Source organism: Thunnus maccoyii, chromosome 23 (assembly GCF_910596095.1).
Source record: "Thunnus maccoyii chromosome 23, fThuMac1.1, whole genome shotgun sequence".
NCBI lineage: Eukaryota > Metazoa > Chordata > Actinopteri > Scombriformes > Scombridae > Thunnus > Thunnus maccoyii.
Window position 1 is genome coordinate 3943822 of NC_056555.1, and position 20690 is coordinate 3964511.

Consider the following 20690-nt stretch of genomic DNA (forward strand, 5'->3'; position numbering starts at 1 on the left):
TGTAATATTTCTGTAGTGTTTTTACAGTGTAGTGTTTGCTTACTTCAGATCCCTTACATTAACTGAAGCAATACTTCTTCCACTGAGTTTAAGTAGTACTAGTAGTATTGATGGTACAAATAAGTAACAAAACAGTAACAATAAAAGGAGCATAAGTAGTTGTAGTAATACCATATATGACCACCTATTGTAGTGGTATTAGTTATTTTACTGGCAGTTGTACCAGTTCTTGCAGTAATATTAATTGTAGTGGTATATCTAACAGCACTACAGGCAGTTGTATTAGTACAGGTAACAGTACTGTACTGTACAGCAAGTAATAGCAGTAGCAATAGTGTTAGTAGTAGCAGTAGAGACAGTGATAGTAGTTGCAGACATTGTAGTGGTCGTAGGATCAGTATTACTGGAATAAGTTTTTCAATCCACACATCTGTCTCAGTTTTATTTTTCTTTCTCTCCAGTCTGACAAAATGCAGTGAGGATCACTTCATTTATCTGTTCCACATACAGCTACAGTGCCACCTAGTGGTGCAAGAGCACACACTGAACAAGGGTCAGGTGAATCTTCTTAACACTGTCCAAGGTAAGCAGGCAGTGATAGATGGACCTCTTTGTAGCATCTTAACCTTGCTGTGAGACCTGGAAAAAGTCACAGAAGCTGCTTTGCTTTTATTAAATTATGCTCTAATGGCATTTTCAGGCATACGCCAAAAGAGAAACTGCTGTGCACTTTTTCTAATTAGAATATCTGTCTTACTCACACAATCCAGTGTGTCAAGCACAGAATCAGAAGGAGGTCCGGAGGATACCCTCGAAAAATTTGCATCTAATTGTTCTGCTACAATGTTCAGCAGGCGACGGCACAATGCATGGCAGTGCAGGCATTAGCAGGGATGGATGGGAACCTCTTGACTCATGACAAGCTGCAACACACGAAGAGAATTAAAATGACGCCCTTGTGAGGGGGGAACCTATGTCACGAGCTTACAGATGTACATTTTTTAATTCAAATGCAAAGTGCAGAGCCGAAGTAGCCGGGGATTTCTCGAGGGTCAGCGGCATGAAATATCTGCACACCGGTCCCTGCATTCATTTGTACCAGACGCTGATCCACATGAATATTCAACAGTTGTTTTTGAGACAGTTGCTATGCTTGGCGGCACTGAATAAGAGAGAGAATATAAAACAGGAAACACAAACAAGAGAGTGCATCAGGAACTCTGGCCTAGTGTCATAATAAAGGCACCATGTGCATCAATTAAAGTGAGAGCATTCGCCGATAAACACTATTAATTTGGGTAATTCCATAATCCTCGTCTAGTTCATTACATGAAATTAAGACTGTAAAACCCTTGAGGCTTATGCTGCAGCAATAAAAACACAGAGTATAAGCCTGAGTTCTTACTCCATGTAAATGCATCAAATCCTATAGTCTTATCACTCTACTGCAGCCTTTAAAAACTCAGCTTACAGGGGCTTTCAAAGGCAGAACCTTAGGGAGCATCTTATGTTCCTTAAAGCTGAGAGCTATAAGAATGCATCAATAGTACTGTACATGTGTAAGTTTGCTGGAAGTAAAAGGTTCCTAAAAATTGCAAATCTAAACAGCAGTACAGATATAAACAGACACAAAACAAGAAGTATGTCAGCAGCAGAGCATCAGTCTCCACCTGCCTGTCCATCAGGTTTCAGATGAAGACGTCATTGGATGGTCAGTTCGCCGTCCTACTGATGTCAACTCCTCAGAGTGTCATCGCAAGCACTTCCCTGCTGTCTTATACTGTTGCCATAGGCAACCGTGATTGACAGCAGGGAGCTAACCTCAGCAGTTCCCTCTCAGCATCAAGGCCTCGGACATACGTTGAGTTTGCGTCAATGAGGTGAACACCTGGAGAGCAGAGAGAGACCAGTACCTTATCAGTGTGAGCTAATATCAAAAAAGATACTGTGGCAGACAGCAAGGCATCTATAAAAACTCACCATATAAAGTTCTTATGGTGAACGCTTTAGTAAACAATTGCTTATTTAGGCATCCAGCAGACACAGAGCAACATTATCATCAATTTATCTGAACCACTAGACTGCTCCACTAGACTTGGTCTGTCTTCCATTTGGTGCTGGGGCAGGTAAAGAACAGTGGTATTATAGGAGCTTTTTTTTTTTTTTTTTTACTGAAAACAGCTGCTGCTGTGTCTGGAAACAAGGTTAATGAGAGTGGAGTTGCAAACCGTAAAACCAAAAAAATTTGCTGAAAGGCGGTAATGCTCTAAAAGGCTCTGTGGAGGACTGTAGTGGGTAATAATTCTCTGTGGGTTTCACCACTGTGAGTGACGCTTTCACATTACACACACAGTCATTTCCTCCTCTGTTAATATAAAAATACTGATTGGTGTAGCCTGTGCTATAAGATGCTATAATCACAAAACCAAACAATTCCATTGGCCATAAAACTAAACTGCAGCGACATCAGTCAAAAAAAAAAAAAAAGCAAAAGTATTCAATGTATTAAGGTGAAAATGACAACATATACTAAACACAAACTACAGCGACAAAGAGGGAAAGTTGTTACATGTTGTAGCTAACTAAGGATATAATGGACAGTATTGGGCTACAATCCAGTATGACCAACCTTTGTAGCAGTGTTTGCAATGGTGATTTAGTTACATCAAAGTTAAAATATTTTCAAGTTGGCAAGCCAAGACCCAATCTCTGACCTTGGATCTGTAAAACATACCGTCAATACAAGGTGAATAATTACAGCCTGCTCTCCCCCTTAGAGCAATCAATTTACCTGATCAATCAGTCCAGCAGGGGATCCATGGATAGCCATTACATAATATACATAAACCCCTTTTTAGCTGACAACGCCAGGACCAGTGACCTCTGTTTAACACTCCATAAATGCTTGATTAATTAAGTTTTGAAAATGTCAAGTATTAACCTGCTCATGTACTGTGGGGTCAGTGGCCACAAAGATGGACTGTGAGCGACGGGGTTTATTAAATATTGTCCATGAATAATTCAGACGAGGAGTATCCAGAGCAAGAAACCCATTTGAATTCGTTGCTCTGGCACTGACCCCAGACACTAGAGCTTTTTCAAGGACTGAGCATGGTAATGACTCAAAACTGAACTCTCAGCACAGTATCTCAAAACAGACTGTGACAGGACATCAAGGAGGTGAAAGTGAATTAATAACACTGCCAGAAGAAAAATCAATAAGTATAAAAAACAGCAGGTAATCATTTTGTGCCATATAGCCATCAAATCACAGCTATTTTTATGAAATAGTGAGGAAAAAGCGGTGCTGACCTGGGCTGACCCGGGTTGGAGGCCCACAGTGGCATCCAGCTGTCGTTTGGTAAGACCACATTTCATTGCTGCAACAAAGCCTTGAAGGATATCTCCAGCATTGGGGCCCATGACATGGAGACCAACCACACGCTCCTGTTGAGACATAGCAGTGTTGTAGATGGTTCACCGACAGTTGACATCATAGACCTTGATGTTTAAGTCCAGGGTACCAATTTCATACAAGTCAAGTGTGCCAAGGTTCTGCCTGCTTAGATTGTCAGTCTGGGTCAACATCTGGTCCGAATTCCAGCCCAGTTCCTCAATTTGTGAGTTTTGAAGGTCATATCTGAACTAAGTCCCAGATCCTTAAAGCTGGAGTGTGGGACTTTTGTCTCCCCCTTCAGCCAGTGAGATTAAAACACTGACGACACGTGGTTACGTCACGGGATCCCGTAGCCTATTCGTGTCGCTACTGTTGCGGCTGTAAAACAGTGGATAAATTGCTATGAGCACCACACAACCCCTGTGAAATGACTCGTTTCACTATCAGAATTTCATCCATTCGGTCCAATAACATTTGGAAAGTCTAGAAGAGCTGCACGATTAAATTATTTTATCCCCATTCGAGTTAGCAGAGAGCTGACCGGAAGTTAGCTGGCTTGGCCGGCATAAGTCTTTAGTGCACATGCCCTGCTATCATCATGTCAGACTGGATTTGCAGTTTCTCAGTGTGAGTCCAAGTTATCACAGTTTTGAAGAACACATTCCTCAGTGTGTAAACCCAGGTCACCAATTCAGGTCTGAGTTTCAATCCCTCAGTGCATTAGTTAGCGTCACCACCACCAGGTCAAAGAAGTCATGAGAACTCAGTCTGATTCTGAGTTGAGTGAAAAAATCATGTCTGAGTCATGTCCAGATGTGTGGATTAGTCCAGGGTCCCCAACGTGTGAGTCAAAGTCACCACCATCACGTCACACCAGAGTCCCAGTTTCTCAAGTGTCTAAAATAGAAAAATCACGTCTGAAAAAAGTCCATGTCTTGTACGTGCTCTTCAACATGTCCAACTGAGTCACAAAGGTCTTATGGAGCCCCAGTCCTCTATATGCAAGTCACGACAGCAGCAACATCTCAAGCACGAATATAAATTTGAGTCACCAGGGTCATGCCCAATTTGAGTACCAGGTCCTTGATGTGTGAGTCAGAATCATTAAGGTCATGTCAGATGCAAGTCCCGAGTCACCAGTACCTGCGTTTGAGTCTGAACTGGAGTTACCAGACTGACTTCAAGTAATCCACACAAAAACAAATGAATACAAACTCCTACTACAAGCTAGTTTAGTGGTTGTCCCCCTCTGCAGACAGCCGAAGTACAATTACAACGTCTGAGTGATCACAGTATAATTCGCACAAAGAGAATCAATGTAAATGAGTAAATGAGAACATTGATATTAACACAGTTATCACGAGCTTGGCAGACATGCATTATGAAATGCAGTTATCTCAAACAGTGCCAAGTCAATAGTGGAAAGAGCTAAAAATATAATAAAGGGGTGGGCGGATTAATGAGGTGTGAGCTATTGTACAACTTGTGGCATTATGACTAAATATCCCTGGAGGGAAAGCAAAAAAAATCTCTTTTCTTTAATAGCTGAGGTGTTGCTTTTCAGACTCATGAAGAAGGAGTGTGAGGGGCATTAAACTATGTGGACATGTCTGGATTTTTTTACACTTATTACTGGATACTCATGATGGAAATATCTGGCTCCTTAGCTGCTAAACGCTCCACTATATTCACCAGCTAGTCACCAACTTTGTCTGTTTGTTGTTTGGTGGTGGGCAGGTAGTGTATAGTTGGTTTCTAGAGCATTTTCACTGACCACAGCTGCCTGCTACTGCTGGAAACACGATGTGAGTGGGAGTGAACCAAAACATAAGACCAACAATGAGCTGAAAGATGCTAAAACGTTCCACAAATCTGAGAGGAACTGTAGAATTAGGTGATTATTTTCTGTGGGTTCTTCACTATGAATGGCACCTTTCACATTATACATAGTCATTTATCCATTGTTAATATAAAAAAATATTGGTTATTGCTGCTTTAACAAAAAAACGTGGTGCGTACATGGTCAGGGATGTGACAGATGACTTTAACATAGCAGGAGTTTTTATTCCTGGCAGGAAGAGTCCACTCCAGTGGCCAGTAGTAGCTGTGATACACCTGCAAAATGACAGACAGTTTGATTTTAGATAAATCTGAAAGACTTGAACTCCTTTCTTTTCAAGTATGCAGACTTGTGTGTCAGAACCTCTATAGTGGCTTCTCCAAATGTTAGATTGGCTTTCTCCTCAGACAGACCACAGGCAGCATATTCTACCGGCGTGAGCACAACAGTGGGCACATTGGTGTAATCACACTGTGAATGAAAAATTATATTAGCTTCAATCTATTCTAAATTTATTGTCTCTCATGCATTGGCTCATGTACAAGCTTTAATATGGATAAATAGACAGACAATTACCAAAAAAGTAGCCTTTTTAGTTTAATTTGTCTGACTTTTGAAGGATCCATGGATACGCTGTAAAATTAAATACATATGATTGGATAATAAGTGCAAATTATTTCTAGACTGTGTACCAAGATGTTGTCTCCTGCATAGAGGCGATGGGCCAGCAGCGTCCCAGCATGCACTGAGAGGCCTGTGGTGGTGGGTCGACCATGCTGCACCGATCCAATGGCATAAATATGATCTACACTGGTCTGATCCCTCTCATTCACCAGGATCCTGCCACTGCTGCACACACACACAAACACGCACATGTGATAGTTTAACTCAAACTGCCATACACAAACTGACAACGAAATGAATGTGGATAGACTGAACATACTCCTGGCTGCACTGCACCCCAACACACTCCAGGCCGATGTTGCTGGTGCAGGCCTTCCTCCCAACAGAGAGCAGAACCTTCACACACAATAACACAGAAAGTTCATCAGGATATTTCTGTCAGACAAACTCTTTAGTTGCAGGAAATATCATATTTTATGGGTTGTGAGAATTCTCCACCCACTTGCATCAAGCTAAAAACAAGGCTTTTCGCTAATCTCTAAATGTTGACTTTTTGAAAATTAAAGACTTTCACATGACCTAACAAATAGGAGAACTACAGGGGATGAATATACTACTGGTTAAAATAAAGTAAATAAAGATTAATTGACATAGATCACATACTGTATCAAAGTCTTCCTGTTTAGTTTGGCCCTCCCTGCAGACAATGGTCACTCTGAGTCTCATTTCCCTGGACAACTGCTGTGGTGTCACTGCAGAAACACCTGATTTATGCAAAAAAACAACAACAACAACGAAACGAATTTGCTTTCTAATTTAACACAAACATCTGTTCAGAATCAACTTCAATCAACTTTACTTTTAATTGCTTCTTGCCAATTTCAACCCAAACCTTAAATAAACCACTCCAAGTCTCATATTCCCCTTAAATTTCAAGTCTGATGACTGTGGAAACCAAAGCACATCAAACACTTGGTTATTTAGCTTTTTCCTTTGATTTGTCACGCCTCTACATATTCTGTATCTGCTTTTTCCAGCTTTTCCACTGAAGCTATATCAAACTAACATTGAGTTAAAAAAAATCTAATCCAATAGGTCATTTTTTTTATAGCTGTACCCTCATGTTAAATTAAAACTGACTGTTCTATATTCTGTATTTTTGTTAGTGACATCAAATCTCATGAAAAGACCAAAACCAACAATGACTCCATCCTAACAAGTATGTGTGTGTGTATCAAACCCTGATATATCTTATTCCTGTGTGCCTCCATTGTTGTCAAAAAAAACTATTAAAAGCACATCAATGAGCCACACTGTTGCACTGGGTGACCTGTTCCTTCATTACCATGAACACACACACTAGTTTATTTTACTCAATACCACACACACCGTCCTGCTGCCAGAAATACTCACTAGAACACCAAATGTGTATCAATCTGCAGCTGAAAATAGTCCCACACAAATGCACCATTTGCTACTGTTTGCTTGCTAAAAAGTACAGTACCCAACTGTTTAGGAAAATTACTGAGCCTTTTAAAAAAATGAAACTACATATTTTAAACCCATTTTTAAAGTCTTCAGTAGGAACCAATGGGCTGGGAGTTGAGAGCCACACACAAAGTAGGGACCAGGGACATCACAAAGTTTTGAGAGACAGACTAACGCATTGTTGGTTTTTGGATTTGTTGACAAGAAGAAAAATCTAAAATATTGCCCGATTGTTCCTGTCAAAACAATATTCTGTGGCCTTGATTTGGCTTTGACCTATAAACCATGTACTGATATCACATCAAAGGGTTAAATTTTGAAGATATTCAGGTCAAAATTCCGGTTAATTTTGGGAGTTTGGGAGAAAAGATAACAGAAAATACAATGCTCTGAGTTCATATGACAGTTTCCTTCCTAATTCTGGTGAAAAGCTGTTGCAGTTACTTTACCTGAAAGGATATCCTTACTGCAAGTTTCAGCTTGCTCCACCTTACACACACAAAGAGACATAAAACATTTAAGATTTCAGTGTTTTCTAAAGGAAATTACATGATTCCTGTCTTTATCCATCTCAGTACCTTGGCGAGTGAACAGTGATAAAGGAATTCCACTCCAGCAACTAGCATGTGGTTTTCTATCTTCTGTGCCATTTTCTGATCAAACCCCGGGAGGAGGTCTGGTTGCAGCATGACGGTGACCGGCAGTCCGAGGCCAGACAGGAAGCCGGCGCACTCTAACCCCTCTGCAGACCCGCCTACCACCAGGGTCCGACCTGGAGAGTGAGGCAGGGACAGCAGATCCTCACTGGAAGGAGGTGAGAGGTGAGAGTTCATTAAAGGAGTTATGTGATGCAGTATATCTTTATTTAGACTGCTAATGTTTGAGGACTAGTCGACCTGGTTAGGCAGTACTGTCTGTCTCCAGGTACGCCCAGATACTGAGGTCTGTCTCCTGTAGCGATGACGAGGGTCTCTGCTGTCAGACGCCTCTTCCTCCCATTCATGTCTGTCACCTGATTGAACAAAGTTAAGAAGAAATTGTCTCAGATGGTTTATATTCTATATTTATACTTTGGCCAAAGTTCCCTCTGTCCTTCAAGTTTCACAAGTAGCTAATGCCAACCAATGAAAAGATTCCTGCCTCTCCAGCAAGAGGCTGAATGCTGCAGCCACTGAGGGACAGAAAGTAGTTCCTTTAATGGACAGTAGATGCTGGCCCTGATACCTCTCTATCTATACTGAAGGGACTGTGAATAGTCAATACATTTTTAGTCAAACTCTACGGATAGCAATGCTGGTCTGTTGGTCAGTCCACCACTTTGATTCAGACTGAAATAACTCAGCAACTATAGGGCGGACTGCCAGGAAATTTTGCACAAACATTCATATTCCCTCAAGGATGAATCTTCAGCTAGTCAAGGTTTTTATGTATTCAGTGAAAGCTTGACATCTACAGCATGGATTGGCACAAAGTTTTTGTGCATATGTTTATGGTCCCCAGACAATATATTATTCTATGTGGGGCTTGGATCAATCAACATTTCAAGCATGTACCTGCACTGTGTGGGGCGCCACTATCTCTCCACCAGCATTGAGGTAAAAGACTCCACAGCTCTCCAGCTCTCTCTTCAGCTCTAAACTGCGAGACTTCACCTGCTCCTGCACAGCCTCCACCAGTTCACTCCAGCTGTGGCACACTAAAATAATAGCAACCCTAAATTACTTATCTGCAGTTTTGTTGTGATCTTGATTCTTTTGCTGCTGCAATGAGTCATGTTCTTACTTGAAGTTTGGTTCTCAAGAGATTTGCAAATTGCAAAAGTGGTGTTTACACGATTAATAAACAAAAAAAAGCACTTAACTGTCTAAATCACCCTCCTCTTTGAACCTCCAGCCATATTTCTGAGAGTCTTGAATAGCTTTTCCCAGTAGTGATGCCTGTTGAAGAAACTTCCTGATACTGTTCAAGTTGAGACTGGAACCTCCCAGTTCTGGAGGAAAAGAAAAGTAATGGTGAGGAAAGAAAAGGAAAGGAAAACAAAACAGTAAAGAGAAAATCAAAAGTGAAAAGATAAGACAATTACAAATTCCCAAAAACCTTAATTGTAACATTTCAAGCAACAATACAGCTCAGTAAAAACACAGCGTATCATGCCTAACACATCTACAAAAGTGGAAAAGAGAAAAGAGTCACAATCACCACAGCTCTTCATGCAGAGAATTAAACACTCACCCCTCTTGGTGCCTCTTAGAGATGGAGCCTCAAGGTCAAGGATCAGCACCTTTTTCCTCAGCGCCGCAGCTTCCTAAAGGACCGAGAGAAGAGAAAAACAGAATAAATTAGAGCAACAGAGTCAGACAGTGACAGAGGAGAGAAATTAAATATTTAAACTGGTTAAGCATCTGTCCTTCCCAACAGTCCCTGCTCCCAACCCTTCATCTTATTTCCACTTCCCTCTAGAGCTGCTCACAGATCATTCCATTACCATAAAGTCCATTAATATGATAATTATCTGAGCTATGCTTGCGTTCATTGACCAGATTAGCAGTAATTATGAGGTTGAGTCGGTGGAGTGTCCTTTAACCACTGGGAGAGAAGCAGGAGTTACAGCTGGATGCATGCAGAGGAACTTAGACCTGCGGAAAGTATAAATGCAAATGAATGGAGAGCTTTGAAACTAGATAGCGGAGTGTAGTCAGAGTTTAAGCTTTGAAATGTGCAACCAAAAGCAGGCAACCATCAGGAGGGGTTATATGCTAAGTGTACTTTAAGGTGTATCCCCTTAAATAATTAAATATATGCTAGACTACATACCACTACACTACGACTGCCTTAACATTTAATATTTGATGGGTTAAGTGTGCTGTTGTTTTTGATATGTCTACATTCATCTAGGCACAGTTCCCTTTTTGTGACGAGGTATCTGTGTGTGTTTTGCATGTTTGCTCTTGATTTAATAATAAACTCAAAAGCATGAATCCTACGAATATAGCACAGCATTCTAAGAATATGCATATTGTTCCTTTCTAAGTGTAAACTTTCCTCCTTCAGCAGATGGATGTGAAAACAAACTCTGTACATACATCATTCTGCACAGAGAAGAGAACAACATCACAATAAGATGTAACAATAAGAAAAACACATTGTTGACCAGAGGGGCACTTGGGCATGATCAGGTATGTTATCTTCATGTGTATCTTTCCAAGAGATTCAAGATTAAAGAGATTTTATTGTCATGTGCACAGCAACACAGCAGATGGTAACATTGATTGGTTGATATATAATAAAATGATAGAGAAGAGGAAGATAAGAATATATACAAATACATTATATTGCACATTGGTGCACAGGTTCGGTATTGCACATAAGTGATGGGTGATAAATACGTCTGATAAAAATATAAATATTGTCTAGTAGTGAAGAGAGAGTGTGTGTGTGTTTGGTTGGGGGTGAGTAAGTGTGTAGGAGAGGAAGAGAGAGCGCTGTCCTGCTGGATCTGGCTCTGATGCTTCTATACCGCTTGCCTGATGGTGGCAGTAAAGTCTGTAACTGGGGTGGATGGGGTTCTTGATGATTTTCCCAGCTTTCTTCATGCTTCTCTGGATGTAGTGCTGCTATATGAATGGCAGTTCAGAGCCTGTGATGCCCTGAGCAGCTTTGATGACTCTCTGCAGGGCTTTGCGGTCCTGCTTGGAGCTGCTCCCACACCAGGCTGTGATGCAGCCAGAGGGGACACTCTCAATAGTGCATCTGTCAAAGTTGCAGAGTATCCTCCTCTCCATGCCAAACCTCCTCAGCCTCCAGAGGAAGAAGAGGCACTGGTTTGCAGTCCTCACCACCGACTCGGTGTGAGTTGACCACTTCAGGTCCTTGCTGTTGTCAGCTATCTACTGTAAATCACAGATGGTGGGTAGCGTGTCAGCTCATCTATGTATGCTGGTGTGTTCTCACCTTTACCTGAGGAGGACTATTAATGGTCAAAATGTTGTCTTGTCCATGCAGAATCAAAGAGGAACTGACAACAACATAGCAGTGTGCTGGTATTTTTTTTGTCTTCTCATGCAACCACTAATCAGGAGAATTCCAAATGTTATATTGACTGCATAAAAGAGTATATATGCAAAAGAAGATGCTGTCTTTAGGCTTTACTTTCTGTAACAAATGCTTGCTCTTTATCTCAAAGCTTCGTAAAAAGAGAGGGTGAGCAAAAGAAAAGCAGAGTATTACTCTGTCTCTGATTGAAAAGCGGAGTAAGAACTGTGCTGACCTTTGCCACAGCCAGCCCTCCTGAACCTCCTCCAATAACCAGCAGGTCGTAGTCATATGGCCCCAAAGACGACACAGTCTGAGGGTCCATGTTTCACCGTTACAAGCCCGAACACTGAAAGCCGTCGTCTGGTGTTAGACCTAAAATCACAGACACACAAAATCAAAGCCACAAACACGCTGTGGAGGGACTTTGGCCCCTGGGCTCTCGGACAGCAGTAGATGTGGACTGCACTGAATGACGTCAGCACTTTAGCTTGCCAATTCTGACACATTTTTTTATGTCAAAATATGTTATTTCTTACACACAAATTGCTAGGAAGTTTAGTTTTTGTGTTTCCTGACTTCAGATTGCGAAAATACATACAAAACATAATCACTGTGTTAAGGTTTGGAATCCGGTCAAACTGACTTTAGCAATCATTGATCACTTAGCCAAATAAACGGTAGTGAAAATGAGCCAGAACTACTTCATATCTACCACGCCAGACATGCCACTGAATTGTTGACTTTGAATGAGGCATTCATATTGTAACTAGTGTGTTGACTGGAGTTTCACAGAGACACGGAGGGCGGATTTAACATATCAACAGCGAACAGCAAAACCGGCGAAAACGAGGTTTGTTTTTTGTTTTTGTTTTTTAGCGAGAGAGAAAACCTGCAGCGTTTCTGTAGGAAGGCGCTTTCAATGGTTATTGTCACGGTTGCAGGGCGACATCTTGTGGTGAAACTCTTGAATATCAACTTGAGTCTAGCATTTTCAACTTAACAGCTGTTTTCACAGAGTACTGGGAAACTTGGGTTTAAAACACGGTATCATTAAAAACACAGCGAGTAAACAAAGTCAACTACATGAAACGTAAAGATTCAGCAACAAACTGTGAAATACATACACCTTTGTTGGTAGTAAAAGCTGTTCAGGACAACACATTTGCTTCTCTAAAAATGACTGTCGTGACACGTTAACGCTTTTTAGCTGTTTACTAAACACAACTTGCCTAATTGATGTAGAGAATACGGGATAAATATGCACACGTAGCCGCTGTTTAATGGTTTAACGTTACTTTGTTACGTTAGTATTTGACATTCGGTAAAGACGCCTTCTTCTGACCCATCGATGTAACGCTTTGAGCGATGGGTGGAGTGGGGACTTTAGCGGGAACAGCCACGCAGTTCTCTCGGAAGGCCAGCGGAGGGAGGGTGAAACATTGGCGAGAGACCTGTTGGCTAGAGGAGATGCATTCCAGTGCTGCCATAAATGTAGGAACTATGAAAACATCAAACAATGACTAAACGACGGGACTCGAAAAGAGCGAAAATTTGCAGTATTATTTTATCTCTATCGAGTTGTTGTAATTGTGTGCTTAGTGAGGTTGAATCCACATCAGAAAGTTGTTGTATGGGTTCTCTATTTAGTTGGACATAAACTTTGGAATGATGAATGCACGTCTATATGTATTTCCTCATTTTGTCCTCGCAGAATGCAGTAACTTTGTACTGTTAAACTAAAATCGTGGCCAAAATACGGACGTTTTAGTCGTTCATCTAAAATAATTGAAGTACAAGCCATGTTTACAATTTCATAGATGCGATTAGTTTACTAGTTTCTACTTCTGAGCATGCGAGGAGTCCCTGAATGCAGCGCGGCCCTCTCCCGGTCAGGCGCAGTAGTGCAGCCGCGGCTCCGCGCTGGGACTGGTCCTTTCGCAGCCATTTTCTGTCCAACCAAACAGCCGTCTCAGGAAGGTAACCAACCAGGGCTTCATTGCAGGTTTGTGCCTGGCTCCGGCCAATGATTGCTAACCGATTTCTCGTTAGCTCGAATGGAAATGTCCGTCTCTGTCTGATTTTTTATTTGTTGTCTGCGTGAATGAGGGCTGCTCATCAGGAAGTATCCGGCGGGTGAAACTTAAAAAATGACTGTTAAACATTTCGGCCGCGGCCTCGTCCTCCTCTGTTCTGTACGACAAAGAACAGGCCGACGCAGTCTCTGCAGGCGCGGGTTGCAGCGGATTTACAATGAGAATGTGTCTGGGGGAAATTTGTACCTGAATAGGTTAACTACAGAAGGTAATAGCCAGCTGGACAGCCTCTCTTCATTATGCTCAACTCAGTAGATTCAATAAAACCCGCGACTGATATCTGTTAGCATACGTTAGCTATAACGTTACACAGAAAACTGTCCTCACCACGGGTTTACAGCTGTCAGAATAACACGCTTTCCCATTTAAGTTACAATACTAACGCACCAACACAGCAAACTAACGTTAACTAGCAGTCCCAGTGTGCATAGTGTCGAGCCAAAATCAGAATTTTTCGTTAGAATAATATCTCTACGAGCCCGCTAACATATTTGATCAAATACAACCTGCGTGTAATATGGAGGGGAGTTATATTTTGTCGACCTCTGCTAATGTATCCTTCCTTTAGAAGAGGCCACAATGCTAACTTACATTAGCGGATATCCTTTGAAATGGAAATACATAATGACCTTAATGCAACATTTGGCACAATACCAGACCCTTTTTTCTGCCAAGTCAGTGAGCTCATGAACTGGGAGGTCGGCTGGTTCGTTACGTGAACACAAAACACAAACAGACAAAGCAAAGCACACACCCGCTCTTTCTAACGGATAACTTCTCATTTAAATTTACGATAGGCGACTTTGAGGTAGACAGCTGCAACCATTTATTGCTTTTACGTGCACGTTGGTAGAATTATATCTATTTTCAATCCTGGGTGACATGGAAATAATATTCAAAACAAGCAGAAGCCCTTTCTCTGTTCATTTAGATCTATCTAGATATGTGTTAATCTCATGTTGTGTGATTGAAGTCCGTTCTATTGGACAGAACTTGTATGGTTGTAGGACTGACAGATGTTGAGCTTTTGTGTGGAGAATGGATTTACCAAACCTTATTGTGCAAATTTCAATGCATGTGTCTTCAGTTTAAGTGGTAGAAACCTCAAATGTGTTTACAAAGAACCAATGATGAGATTCTTAGCCCCAGCTGGCTAAAATAGTTGCCTTCCAAATGAATTCACAACAGTGTCACCAACATGACTGATTTGTTATGGATGTATTCCAAGTAGAAGCAAGTTCAGATGTAATCTATATGCTTAAAGAAATACTATATTGCCTAAACGGCATGTGACAGCACTGGATCCAACTCAGCTGGTGGAATACATGCACAGAAGTCTTATGAAATTCAATATGCACTTCTTTGCAAGACATGAAAAATATATTTTTAGGGTTTGTAGTTGGTCATCCACCCACAGGTGACGGTGCTTTCGGTACTTTGTTTTGTTCTCCGTGCTTGAAATGATCTATGTCAGGCTTTTCAAAGTGTTGACTCCACAGTGTGGCTACAGAGAAAAACTACAAGCTGTCATTATTTTGTTTTTCAGTTCTGAGTTTAGTAACACAGCCTGTTGTTGAATCATAAAGGGTGTTTGTGTGTAGGAGGCAAGAAGAAATATCTCTCAAGTCACTTGCTTGTTACACGCATGCTTTGCAGGTATGCCTCCGCAGCTTCAGACAGCGTAATGAGACGGTGTGTGTGTGTTTGTGTTGCAGATGGACGGAGACAGTTCGACTACCGACGCCTCCCAGTTGGGCATCACTGGAGAGTACATGGCATCCGGTCACTACGTTCTTCAGTCTCAAGACGGTGAGGAGCGAACAACATATATCCAGACAAATAAAACCACCGGTGTCGTGTTTGAGCTCACGCTCATGTTTGTTTTTCTGTAGATGACGCTGATGACAGTATGAACGATCATGAAGAGGGTGGCGTGAAAGAGAACTACAGGGAGCAGGACATCTATCTTCCTATCGCCAACGTGGCTCGCATCATGAAGAATGCTGTTCCACAGACTGGAAAGGTGTGTGTGAATAATCACTATCATGAATATTTTATCTTAGCTTTTTTTGCATTAGATTTGGTATGACAAGTAAATCATTTTGTGGTGCAGTTACACCCCTAAGGTACAACCTGTTTGTTTGTCTCCAAGTGACAGACAGATAAATGTTTTCCTGTCAAGCTCAGAAGGATTTTCCTCCTTTTTCTTCTTCTTTTACTGTTTTGATTTTGCTTGTCGCTGCATTTCCCAAATCCCTCCCACAGGAGCTTTTCCTAACGCTTCTCTTCATGAACTTGTCTGTGAGCTGTGTGTTGCACAGTGAGGTTGACAATCAATTTATTTGTTGGACAGTGGAGCAAAATGTATTTATCAATTGTATAAAAATTCTAAGCAGTCTGCTAGTAACTTAATAAATATGTTTTCCACTTAGAATTGAAATATAAGATGAAGCTGTCTAAGCTCTGCTCCGTCTGGTGTATTTTCTGTGTTGGTAACTTTGATCATCTGAACCAGGGATACGACGTACATGATGTCAACCAGATCATACCAGTGATGAAAGGATGATCTTAAAATGTTGACGATCACCCAAGTGAAGGCGTGTTTTGAGTCAGACAAAATGGAAATACTTTTACAAATACCAGAAACTGCAGGGGAACAGATCATACAGCAAGCACGTCTTTATTGCCAAAAGCTGTTTATCACGAGTAACAGATGATTTTCATTGTAGAAGAAAGTTTAAAACACGTTGTCATGTGGAGCCTCGGCGAAGGATTTTTCTCCATAATTGCCAGAACGATCTCTGCCCTTTTCTTTGTTTGTCACTGAATTCTTCTGGCCTGTAGGAGCTGTCTCTAATACTCCTCTGAATGAACGTTTGTTTTGTGTTAATATCTTTTAATGATTAAAATTCTCACTGTGACACCCACGGCTGTTAAAACATGATGAATCGGGGGTTATGAACCCATTAAAGACTTGATTAATGAAGTCAATTAATGATAATAGTATAAAACAAGACATGGAAATATAACAAAGGCTCCATTATTACCAGAAGCCTGAGGCTGTTCATCCTGAGACAACTACCTCTCTCTAATGTGTGTGTGTGTGTGTGCTCGTTTCCCACAGATTGCAAAAGACGCCAAGGAGTGTGTGCAGGAGTGCGTGAGCGAGTTCATCAGCTTCATCACGTCAGAGGCGAGCGAGCGCTGCCACCAGGAGAAGAGGAAGACCATCAACGGGGAGGACATCCTGTTCGCCATGTCCACGCTGGGCTTCGACATGTACGTGGAGCCGCTGAAGCTCTACCTGCAGAAGTTCAGAGAGGTGAGACGCAAACCAGGGCCCAGCCACAGTTTATACTTGATGTCACCACATGAACATGAGCTGCAGTTGTTTTCTTCCTCTTTTCCATCTGATTTGCTTATTCTGCTGTGCTCACATGTGTAATATTTTCTGTGTGTTGTTCCAAGGCAATGAAGGGGGAGAAGGGAATGCCCGGGGTGTCTGTGGGTGAAGGCCTGGGAGAGGAACTGACAGACGATAGCTTCAGTAAGTAGAACATCAGTAGGAGTGGTTTGACTCCGTTTGTGGTCTCAACCGGCTCTTTATTGTTTTAAGTACAGTCTCATTCAAACATGTTTTCTTTCCTCATCAGCAAATCCACTGCCAGCTGGGATTATCACAGCAGATGGACAGCAGCAAAACGTCATGGTGTACACCACCTCATATCAACAGGTAAAACACACAGTGAGGCAGCAGCTCTCAGCAGCACTACAGTCAGAGTTCCTGTACATTAGGACTGGGTATTATTATTAATAATAATAATAATAATAATAATAATAATAATAATAATAATAATGTTTATTTATGATAGCACCTTTCACAGAAATGAAATTCACAAAGTGCTTCACAGGAATAAGAGTTGAAAATAAGACCATAAAAACATACATAGAGTAAAAACATATGCCACAAGTTAAAAAAGGTACCACAAGTAGGAACACATGAACAAATGATCATTACACATCACACACACTCCAATCAGACAACTCAAGAAGACACAAAAGCCAATTTAAAAAGATGGGTCTTCAATAGTTTTTTAAAAACTTCTGTAGAGACTGCTGACTGTCTATGTACAGGAAGAGAGTTCCATAGTGTTGGAGCCACAAATGCAAAGGCACGATCACCTTTAGTTTTCAGCCGCGAGCGAGGGACAGCCAGTAGGTCCTGGTTGGATGACCTAAGTGACCTACTGTACTCAGGAGCCTGCCCATGCAGAGCTCTATATGTAATAGCAAGAACCTTAAAATGAAATGCAAAAATGTAAATGCAAAAAACTTAAAATAGGAGAGATGTGAGTCATCCTGCTGGACCTGGTTAACAGCCTCGCAGCAGCATTTTGGACCATGTGTAGCCAGTTCAGAGATGCTTGGCTGAGACAGGTGAAAATGGAATTACAATAGTCCAAACAGGATGATATGAACGCATGGATGATCATTTCTAGTTCCGGTTGTGATACCATGGACTTGAGTTTAGCGATATTTCATGTACTAGTCAATGATTTAACATGCTGATCAAAATGCATAGCCTGGTCAAATATGACACCAAGATTTCTTAAGTTTGACCCCACAGCTGATGAAAGGGACCCAATACTCTTAGCTACCTTACTGTCAGAAGCAATAATGAGAACCTCTGTCTTGTCAGTATTAAGCTGGAGGAAGTTGTTAAACATCCAGTCAGACAGTTTATCGGGGTTATCAGGGTTATCAGGCTTAAAAGATACATAGAGCTGAATATCGTCAGCGTAACAATGATAGGAAACATCTCTAAATTTGCTGATAACCTGATAACCTGACCTGATAACCTGCATATATAAAGCAAAGAGAATAGGACCCAAAACAGCTATTGATGATTTCCTGAATCAATTTGATTCAATATGGATTCAGTTTGGGATATTTCAGTTAAAATACCAGTTTTGCTTGAATATGAAAGAGATTCTCAGAGAAATAATGCTGTAAATTGTACACAGAAGCCTCTAACCGGATGTTTTACTAAAATATGAATGTTTACATTAAGAATTGACCCCTAAAGCAGTTACATGAATGTACTTTTTATTTAACATGACCAACACATTACAGCAGTCAACACAATATAGTGCAAGTCTACAGACTCTACATTCAGTGAGTATTGAGTGACCAGATAAAAATAGTACAAGTGCTTTCTTTAGTGCAGATATGATACATGTCATCGGGACACAAGTGTGTTATTACTTTTAGTCAGCGTGTCAGGATTAAATCTAGAGGTGCAGGTGATAAGTCAAGCAATGCAATGTATATATTTCAACAGGGTAAATGTAGTGAAAATACACGAGGCACACACACTGGGCCCTGGGGAGAGAGAGAGAGAGAGAGATAGTGAGAGAAGTAACGTCAACACAAATGCCTTCCTCAGCGGGGCTTGTTTCGGATGTTTTTGCAGATAACGTGTCTGGGTGATGTCTCGTTAAATGGTTTCGGAGATTTGTGGTATTTCCACAATATTTCACCTCCGTTTCGCACATCTTACATATGACAATTCCCAGACATGGTCTGAATTTCACACCTGCCTTTTTTTTTTTTTTTTTTTTTTTTAGGAGATTATCTGTTCAAATGTCATCTAAAAGAGTAAACTTAATCTCTGATCTCAAACTGTGTTGCAGATTCCCACTGTACAGCAGATCCAGTTTTCATGACGAGGCCTTTCTCCGAGTCTGAACACAGCGGCCTGTGCTCGCCAGATGACCTCTAACCCCGCCACAGGGTCAGGGTTATCAGACGCACAGGGAGGGGAGTGGGGCTGCGTCTGCTGAAACCCTCATGTACAGAGAAATCACTACCTGTTGAGTAGAAAGTGTAGTTTCTAGTTGTGAGGTACCAAATGTTTTGGAACGCATCCAAACCAGCTGGGAAATGTGAGGCTTTTAAAGGCTAGTGAGGCTTATTTTAAAGGCTAGTCTTATTACATAATTTAGTGTTGGAATTCTTTTTGTGCGTGTCTGTTAAAGTGTTTGCTTTTATGCATATTTTTGTTTTCTTTAGGGAGGGGGTGGGAGGTAGGGAACGGGGGGGGGGAAATGTTGTATCGGAAACTTATTTTTAACGTCTTCTCTGTTTGAACCGAGAGAAGCGACGTTGTTACTGTCACACCAGATCACGCAGCTCTTTTGTAAGTTCACACAATTTACCATGTGCTTTAATGTTATGTAAATCCTTTGAATAAAAATTCAGAAGTGATGTGTAAACTTCCACCGTTTTTATTTCTTGCTTAAACAAGCCCAGTTTGAACAATTTCATATTGAGTAAACTAGAAGCTGTATCTTTCCTCTCTGGTGTCTGTAGTACCTGTTTGAAGTGTGATTCATGCTTGCAGCTTCTTCCTGTATTCATCCATGTACGGCTGAACTGTCTTCCAGACCTGACAGCAGAAAAACACTCAAATCATGAAGTCGTCACTATATGACACTACACATGTCCAGTAAAATGTTAGGTATGGTACATTAGGTTTGGGGCACGCTTACTTTTTGCTGTCTGAGGAGTGAGTGAGCAGCTTCTATGTCAGGACTCATGACTCGGTCTCTGTCCCAAGGACTGGAGGGACAAGGGTTAATCAGGACATGCACGTACAGGGCATCTGCAGGTCTTATAGAGTCTTAAACATGGAAGTCAGTTTCTTCAAGAAAGCTTTGTCTTAAATTTCATTTACAAAAGTCAAATATTTTCTCTTGTCTACCAACCTGACAGGCAGTAATGTTACTTACAAAATGCTTTTGAAGGATTCTAGGCCATATCATCCCGACTAGTTTTTCATTATATATTACATTCTACTGTATGTGGTATTAAAAAGGTCTTAACTTGGTGAAACCTGCAGAAACCTTGACATAAGAGTCTCACCAGACAAAACTATTTGTGCAGGACAAGTGGGAACTACTTTTAGGCAGAAAAATTGAGCTTCTAACTTGTCAAACATGAAGATTTACCGTTTTTCAGTTTGATATCATTGTCAACTGAACATTAAATGTTGGTCGGACAAAAAAATACATTTTAAGACATCACCTTAGGCTATGAGAAATAGTGCCAAGTATTAAGCTTTTTTTTTTTTTTTTTTTTTTACAGTTTCATAGACCAGATGATTCATGATTCATCAAAATGCAATATCATGTGGCAACACACTGCATGGGCG

General features: G+C 41.1%; 3 protein-coding genes across 14 annotated transcripts in view; 1 reads left to right on the forward strand and 2 right to left on the reverse strand.

Moving 5' to 3' along the window:
* LOC121890540 (thioredoxin reductase 1, cytoplasmic-like) lies at nucleotides 1-13166 on the reverse strand. Of its 9 annotated transcripts, none has more exons than XR_006093826.1 (16): nucleotides 12614-13164; nucleotides 11617-11756; nucleotides 9582-9654; nucleotides 9211-9339; nucleotides 8903-9045; nucleotides 8246-8361; nucleotides 7928-8153; nucleotides 7799-7838; nucleotides 6525-6625; nucleotides 6181-6257; nucleotides 5930-6086; nucleotides 5601-5708; nucleotides 5417-5512; nucleotides 3313-3447; nucleotides 762-1888; nucleotides 2-639 (listed from the first exon to the last, which is right to left on the reverse strand). XR_006093826.1 is itself a non-coding variant. In XM_042402916.1 (15 exons), exons 2-15 carry the CDS (start codon nucleotides 10940-10942, stop codon nucleotides 1823-1825), a joined length of 1536 nt encoding a protein of 511 aa, XP_042258850.1. In that variant the 5' UTR covers nucleotides 10943-11239; nucleotides 11617-11707; the 3' UTR covers nucleotides 1-1822. The 9 variants fall into 9 exon arrangements, 6 of the variants coding, with proteins under 6 accessions (XP_042258850.1, XP_042258849.1, XP_042258844.1 ...); XR_006093828.1 differs by having other exon boundaries at nucleotides 3-923; nucleotides 1671-1888; XR_006093827.1 differs by having other exon boundaries at nucleotides 3-1162; nucleotides 1671-1888.
* Nucleotides 12146-19758, forward strand: nfyba (nuclear transcription factor Y, beta a). 3 transcript variants are annotated; one of them, XM_042402919.1, is made up of 7 exons: nucleotides 12146-12234; nucleotides 15193-15286; nucleotides 15370-15500; nucleotides 16602-16799; nucleotides 16946-17024; nucleotides 17131-17210; nucleotides 19171-19758. In XM_042402919.1, the coding sequence occupies exons 2-7, from the start codon at nucleotides 15193-15195 to the stop codon at nucleotides 19201-19203; spliced, it is 615 nt and encodes a 204-aa protein (XP_042258853.1). In that variant the 5' UTR covers nucleotides 12146-12234; the 3' UTR covers nucleotides 19204-19758. The 3 variants fall into 3 exon arrangements, with proteins under 3 accessions (XP_042258853.1, XP_042258851.1, XP_042258852.1); XM_042402917.1 differs by lacking the exon at nucleotides 12146-12234 and adding an exon at nucleotides 13280-13386; XM_042402918.1 differs by lacking the exon at nucleotides 12146-12234 and adding an exon at nucleotides 13435-13685.
* Nucleotides 18567-20690, reverse strand: part of LOC121890539 (histidine ammonia-lyase-like) — a 15102-nt gene continuing 12978 nt past the window's right edge. Inside the window, exons 20-22 of one of the 2 annotated variants that reach the window (XM_042402909.1) lie at nucleotides 20029-20098; nucleotides 19853-19925; nucleotides 18567-18859 (exon numbers count right to left, since the gene is read on the reverse strand). In XM_042402909.1, the coding sequence (XP_042258843.1) occupies nucleotides 19869-19925; nucleotides 20029-20098 (127 nt within the window). In that variant the 3' untranslated portion in view covers nucleotides 18567-18859; nucleotides 19853-19868. Of the gene's footprint in view, nucleotides 18860-19748; nucleotides 19926-20028; nucleotides 20099-20690 lie in introns of those variants that run through there. The other variant, XM_042402908.1, reaches the window with a different exon arrangement.

Bases quoted from the DNA above. Each gene is read 5' to 3' on its own strand.
- LOC121890540 (XM_042402910.1), bottom strand. From the start codon at position 11,706: ATGGACCCTCAGACTGTGTCGTCTTTGGGGCCATATGACTACGACCTG. The intron at 9,046-9,210 runs GTTAAGTGCTTT...CTATTATTTTAG, and splicing joins AGAGGAGGGTGATTTAGACA to TGTGCCACAGCTGGAGTGAA. The intron at 8,154-8,245 runs GTCGACTAGTCC...ACCTCCTTCCAG, and splicing joins AGACAGTACTGCCTAACCAG to TGAGGATCTGCTGTCCCTGC.
- nfyba (XM_042402919.1), top strand. From the start codon at position 15,193: ATGGACGGAGACAGTTCGACTACCGACGCCTCCCAGTTGGGCATCACT. The intron at 15,501-16,601 runs GTGTGTGTGAAT...CGTTTCCCACAG, and splicing joins CTGTTCCACAGACTGGAAAG to ATTGCAAAAGACGCCAAGGA. The intron at 17,211-19,170 runs GTAAAACACACA...ACTGTGTTGCAG, and splicing joins ACACCACCTCATATCAACAG to ATTCCCACTGTACAGCAGAT.